Source organism: Borostomias antarcticus (genome assembly GCF_949987555.1).
Source record: "Borostomias antarcticus genome assembly, chromosome: 12".
Taxonomy (NCBI): Eukaryota; Metazoa; Chordata; class Actinopteri; order Stomiiformes; family Stomiidae; genus Borostomias; species Borostomias antarcticus.
Window position 1 is genome coordinate 159,671 of NC_140245.1, and position 6,842 is coordinate 166,512.

The window sequence follows — 6,842 nt, forward strand, 5'->3', positions numbered from 1 at the left end:
CTGTCCTTCCATACTCCCCCCTGTATCCATCCATACTCCCCCCCGTGTCCATCCATACTCCCCCTGTGTCCTTCCATACTCCCCCCTGTATCCTTCCATACTCCCCCGTGTCAGCTAACCTCTATGACCCCCCAGGACCTGCTGGAGCTGCAGAGTCAGATCCAGGAGACGCACGCTCACGCAGACCTGGACGTGGCCAAGCCGGACCTGACCTCCGCGCTGAGGGACGTCCGCCAGCAGTACGAGAGCCTGGCCTCCAAGAACATCCAGGAGTCGGAGGAGTTGTACAAGTCCAAGGTGCGGAGAACCTTGTTTTTCTTTGGTTCCTTTATCAGACAGGATGTACAGAGAGGGAGGGTCTTTCTACGCAGTCAGGAACACTAGCGCCTGTATGTTTGATCGGAGCTGTTACAAAATGAACAAATCCAACTGCCATTAAGATTTTAAACAAACAATGATGAAGAAATCTTACGCACGCACTATGCCATTTGCACATAGTAATATTCTGCTTATTTTAATGATTCCCTGTGCTGGTTTTAGGAATGTACTGTATGTTGTTGTGTTGTGTTAACTTGTGTTGACGACAGACAATAAAGTTTTCTGTATCTGAATCCCCTCCCTCCTCCTCCTCCTGGTGACGGACAGTTTGCTGACCTGATGGAGGCGGCGACGCGCAACACCGAGGCCCTCCGATTGGCCAAGCAGGAGGCCAACGACTACCGACGCCAGGTGCAGGCTCTGACCTGCGAGGTGGACTCCTTGAAGGGCACCGTGAGTACGCGCCAAACACGAGGACGAGGACGACTGGTCGCCCGGACGGCTTGAGTCCCGTGTCCTGCGCCGTCGTTCACTCCTCTACTCGGAGGAGGCTGTGCGTCTCTGGAGCAAACCTCCGCTGGTGCACTGCCCACCTCCGTGTTTAGACCTATCCTTCTCTATCAGATCTGTGAAGGGCTGTGAACAAAGGAGCATAACCCTTCCCCTCCCTTTCTCTCTCCCTCTCTCTCTCTCCCAGAATGAGTCCTTTGAACGCCAGATGAGGGAGCTGGAGGAGAACTTCTCCATGGAGGCGTCCGGCGCCCAGGACACCATCAGCGCGCTGGAGGAGGACATCCAGGGCATGAAGGAGGAGATGGCGCGTCACCTGAGGGAGTACCAGGACCTGCTCAACGTCAAGATGGCGCTGGACATCGAGATCGCCACCTACAGGAAGCTGCTGGAGGGGGAGGAGAGCAGGTCAGAGGCCCGGCACTCTGTGTGTGTGTGTGTGTGTGTGTGTGTGTGTGTGTGTGTGTGTGTGTGTGTGTGTGTGTGTGTGTGTGTGTGTGTGCGTGTGTGTGTGTTTGGTTCGTTGTTTGGTTCATGTAGAGCACTGATGCATTTACCAGACTGAAATGAATCAAAATCACTGAGGTGTTTTGGTGTGGTTTTAAATTGTTCTTTCTTTTTTAGAATTTCCACTCCAATGCCAAATTTCTCTTCCCTAAACCTGAGAGGTAAATGTCCTTGAATCAGTAATAAACTAATCATAGATGACAGCCAATGAGACGGCAGTACGCTGCATCTTTAGAACTCCCAACATAATGCCGTCCTCTATGTCACCACAGAATCCATGGTTGAGTACAAACAGCCAAGTATCACAACCACCAAGAAGGTCCTGATCAAGACCATTGAGACCCAGGATGGTCAGGTAACCAACATGTCACCTGCATTCTAAACACAAAGAGCAAGACTTCACCTGGAAATAATTCTAAATGGTAAATGGACTGCACTTATATAGCACTTTTCCACCTTAGCGGCACTCAAAGCGCTTTACAATGGCCTCTCATTCACCCATTCACGGCGGTAGCTGGCATGCAAGGTGCTAACCTGCTCATTGGGAGCAATTTGGGGTTAGGTGTCTTGCTCAAAGACACTTCGACATGTGGACAGTCGGAGATGGGATTCGAACTGCTGACCCTTCGATCATTGAACGACCCGCTCTACCAACTGAGCTACAGCCGCCCCTTCTAAATATCATTACTCTGTGATACTTAGACTTAGATCAGGTCTACACCAACCAGCTAGACATATTACACAGGTAGTGTAAGTGTGTCCAATTATCAGACTTCACATGTACTGTCAGTTTGTTAAGAGATACTTAAGGAGTGTTAGTGATTGATGGTTGATTGGATCCTGATCAGAGTCTCTTCCACAGGTGATCAATGAGTCTACCCAGAATCACGAAGACCTGGAATGATCTCAACTTGTCAGTGACAAGACTGGTGGCAGCATGAAGTAATCAGACTCCAAACTAACAGCGACACAAACCTTGGGCTGAAACATGATTATTCTATTGTCTAGACACAATGACAACACAGCAATAACCGCAACTTTCTGTGTTTCTGTAAATGTTTCAATGTAACCCAAACTATTTTTGAGTGAAGCAGCACCCTTCTCCCTCTCACAACCTATTAACCTGTATGTTAAATAAAGAGAACACGTTTCTGTCCCTCTGAGCATCAATAAACGGTTTAGAGAAGGAACAAGTTGTTGTGGCATGCTGTCTCCGACATTACAGTGTTCAAATGACTCAAGCTAGTTTCCAATGGGCATTGGGCAGACATTTTCAACAAAAAATCATCTCCAGAAATGTAACTTTACAGGTGTCAGTAGCCTATTTGGCCAGTGTCACAGAACAACCAAACAAGCCTTCCTGTGTCTCTCTCACTATAAACCAAATTTAAGCATCCTAACCTAACTGTACTTGTTGACATAGGAATCTCTACCAATTAGAAATCTAATTAAAGCATCTTGACATAAGTGCTACCTAGAGAATGTGTGGAGAAAGGACTGGGGCCTAGACTGATGTAGCTTTCTTCACCTCTCATAACTCATGTCCCAGACTAGGCCTACTCACTAGCCTACTGTCCCAGCCTAGACCTACTCACTAGTCTACTGTCCCAGACTAGACCTACTCACTAGTCTACTGTCCCAGACTAGACCTACTCACTAGCCTACTGTCCCAGACTAGACCTACTCACTAGCCTACTGTCCCAGCCTACTCACTAGCCTACTGTCCCAGACTAGACCTACTCACTAGTCTACTGTCCCAGACTAGACCTACTCACTAGCCTACTGTCCCAGACTAGACCTACTCACTAGTCTACTGTCCCAGTCTAGGTCTACTCACTAGCCTACTGTCCCAGACTAGACCTACTCACTAGCCTACTGTCCCAGACTAGACCTACTCACTAGTCTACTGTCCCAGTCTAGGTCTACTCACTAGCCTACTGTCCCAGACTAGACCTACTCACTAGCCTACTGTCCCAGACTAGACCTACTCACTAGCCTACTCAAGCACGGTGATACTGATTCTGACACATTTCGGTTATTACGGTTCGGGGCAGTAAGATAGATAGTGCAGGGATATCCGTTAGTAGGCTAGCCTACCGTGAAAAAAGTAGGCCTATGTTCTTAATGACTGAAATGGCATGGCTGTGTTTGACTGCCATCGTGTGGAGAATCACTTTCCCTTCACGCTGTAGTTTCGCTACTGTTCAACATGTTGAGCAAAAGGCTATTGTTTATTGTGACACTGTAATTAAATCTCAAGTGACATTTTTCCCCTCAAAAATACCATGCACCTTGATCATTAGCTATTTCGATATACTAACTGTAACTATAGCAAGTTATTTATGTACTTATTTGTGTTATTAAACAGCCAGGGGATCTCGGCTGACTAATTAGTGTTGCTTGTTTTCGACCGTGTTCGCCCTCCAGAGTGCGTCTGGAGGAGGAGGAGGATGAGGATGAGGATGAGGAGGAGGAGGAGGAGGAGGAGGAGGAGGAGGAGGAGGAGGATGGAAGCGCGCGAGGAGGAGGAGAGTCTGTCTGCTCACTTTCCCATCAACCCGCTGTAGCCTAGCCCACTCAAACTGGACAGTGTTTGTTTAAAGTTACACAAATCTGAGTATTATTAACAGAAATGAGTAGTAACCTGGACTGAGCCTAGCAGTTATTTGTAATGGGCTCTGTGACATCCGCTTTGACCAGAAGGACCAGGAACGCGTTGGTCCAAGTAGGTTCAGAACCAGAGCAAAGCCAACCGCCACCAGAACCGGACCGGATAAGGAAGAAAAGCGTCCGCTTGAACTCTCCCTGGAACCAGAACCAGAGTACGAGGCTGTCCGAGGGGCCGGCGGGTCCGGACGGCGGCGGGGCGGTGCTAGCAGGTAAGGGCATCTAAAACAACCATTCACACTCTGACAAACTTTTTATAGATGACAAAAATAATAATAGGACTTCTCGCATTTCCACAAACACAGCCACACATTTTTGCGTGGAACAAACGGTCTTACTGTCTTTGGCTGTGAGAGTTTCATCACTTTCTCCTGCGTTTATAGCATATAGACTAGAAACAAGCTTCACAGGGACAACCTGAATGCGACCCACACAGGGTGGCCCACGTGACCATAATGAACAGGCAGAAACCCTTTGAAGGCCAACCTGTTGAATATCAATGCATCATATGCGTGTCTCAACTACCCAAGCATCTCTTTGATGGGTGAGTAAACCCTCCCTAGCTGTAATATCTGAAGAGAGTAGCCTGTCAGGCCTACCTACACTTGAGTGTGTGAACCATGTGCTAAGGGGCTCTGAAGTATTTTAGATAGGGGGAGTCATAGCATGTGATCCAGACTCTAACCCCGGCTCAGTCTCATCCCTCCCGGAAGGACTCAGTGGCTGCGTTCCGAATCACATACTACCCTACTATATAGTATGCCAAAACAGGATGTAGTATGTCCCAATACATAGTATGCCACATGCAGTATGGCAAAAATACCAGGATGTCCTACTACATCCGGTCGTATTTTGCAGTATGCAAGCCAGCAGGCTTTTCTGGCTATTCTGACCCACAATCCTGTGCGCAGCGTCACATGTGCCAGTCGTGACATTCGTGACAGCTGAAGACGAATGTCGCGTTATGGACAGCGACGGATGTTGGCAAATTTCAAGGCGCAATGTTATGACAAGGTAGTATGTCCCAATTGGATGCCTACTGCTTGCAAAGTACGTACTTTCTAAGGGCAGCTGTAGTAGGTACTGGTAGTAAGTAGTAGAAGTATGCGATTCGGAACACAGCCTCAGTCTCATCCCTCCCGGGAGGACTCCCTCTGTCTCTCCATGGCTCCTAAAATACCTCAGGTGATGCGGTTGTCATGGCCACGCCTCCTGCAGAGTTTCCCGCTGCGCCTGAATTGAGGAGCACCTGCGCTCTGCGCATGCGCACTGCGCCTCCCTCCCCCCACGTCTCCCGACTGCGCGCTCACCTGGGGGGGCATGGCCGGCTCTATGGGCTGTCATTACATTACATTTACATTACAGTCATTTAGCAGACGCTTTTATCCAAAGCGACTAACAATAATTGCATTTAACGTAGGAAAAGCCAATGTACTACTACTCGCCAGAACTCACAAGTGCATCTTCTTTCTAAAACAAGTGACTAAGAGCATGAAGGCAAAGTGCAAGAATAGCAATCTAAAGTACAGTGCAATACAATACAATACAATACAATACAATACAATAAGTGCTTAGGTGGGAGGATTGTTGTAGTACTTCTTGAAGAGGTGAGTTTTGAGCCTGCGACGAAAGATGGGCAGCGACTCTGCTGTCCTGACGTCAGTGGGCAGTTCATTCCACCACTGCGGGGCCAGGACAGAGAAGAGCCGTGACCGTGGGGCCAGGACAGAGAAGAGCCGTGACCGTGGGGTCAGGACAGAGAAGAGCCGTGACCGTGGGGTCAGGACAGAGAAGAGCCGTGACCGTGGGGTCAGGACAGAGAAGAGCCCTGACCGTGGGGTCAGGACAGAGAAGAGCCGTGACCGTGGGGTCAGGACAGAGAAGAGCCGTGACCGCGTCGATCGACCACAGGGGCCTAAGGATGCCTGGCCCACACCCAAAACTAGCACCCCCCCACTGGTGCCATAGTTGAATTAATTAATAGCATTAATTATTTTTTGTATTAATCATAGTATTCTTCTGTTAAATTAAATAGCCTACTAACTTTAGATTCCCTATGAATAAAGTTATTAAGAAATAATGGTGAGTTTTTTGTTTGACGGCCACCATACTGAGAACGGAAGTGACACCAATGTAGCGGTTACCTCAAGTGTGATTTCAGTTGTGAGTGGAGCTGAGCTGAGACCTCCAGGCCATGCTGATTCATCACAGCTTACTGACAGGCCTAGCCTCGCCTTACTCCTGTTCAACACTTAGAAATGTTTTCTCCGGGCATCAGCATAATATGTTTCACCAACACAAGTTCACCAGACTATGTATTGAGTCAGAGGGAGAACGAGAGAGCTCAGTGTAATTAGTAGGCTATGTGTCAGTGCTGCACAAATACAACAGCATATCGTACTATCAATTAATGTCCCCTCATGCAGTTCATATGCCCCCTAATGACAGGTCTGTGTGTGTGTGTGCGTGTGTGTGTCTGTGTGTGTGTGGGTGTGTGTGTGTGTGTGTGTGTGGGTGTGTGTGTGTGTGTGTGTGTGTGTGGTCGGGTCCTGCCTCTAATTTGGCAACTCTGCGTGTGACTGAACCCTCATTACAAATCCCTTATAAAGGAATGCATTATTATGTTTTTTCTTAAATTTACTAAATAAAACAGCTTTACTCATTACAATAGGTTACTGGAAACAACTCCCCTTCCTTAATAGTCTACACTAATAAGCTAACCCTTAGTAATGGGGTGAGGTACTAGTTTAAAAAACGCAACACAACAATTTCCCTTGGAAATTAAGTACCCACCCACCTACCCACTCACCCACCTACCTCCCTCCCTCCCTCCCTCCCTC

At 48.1% G+C, this 6,842-nt stretch overlaps 1 protein-coding gene across 1 annotated transcript in view; it reads left to right on the plus strand.

Annotated features, from left to right (window-relative positions):
- Positions 1 to 2,239, plus strand: part of LOC311316114 (vimentin-like) — a gene marked incomplete at both ends in the record, with an annotated part of 6,524 nt that extends 4,285 nt beyond the window's left edge. Inside the window, 6 exons of the mRNA XM_084446885.1 lie at positions 136 to 297; positions 646 to 771; positions 1,016 to 1,236; positions 1,453 to 1,496; positions 1,608 to 1,690; positions 2,198 to 2,239. Coding sequence (XP_084303011.1) covers positions 136 to 297; positions 646 to 771; positions 1,016 to 1,236; positions 1,453 to 1,496; positions 1,608 to 1,690; positions 2,198 to 2,239 — 678 coding nt within the window. The remainder of the gene's footprint in view (positions 1 to 135; positions 298 to 645; positions 772 to 1,015; positions 1,237 to 1,452; positions 1,497 to 1,607; positions 1,691 to 2,197) is intronic.
- Between the last annotated feature and the right edge of the window lie 4,603 nt (positions 2,240 to 6,842).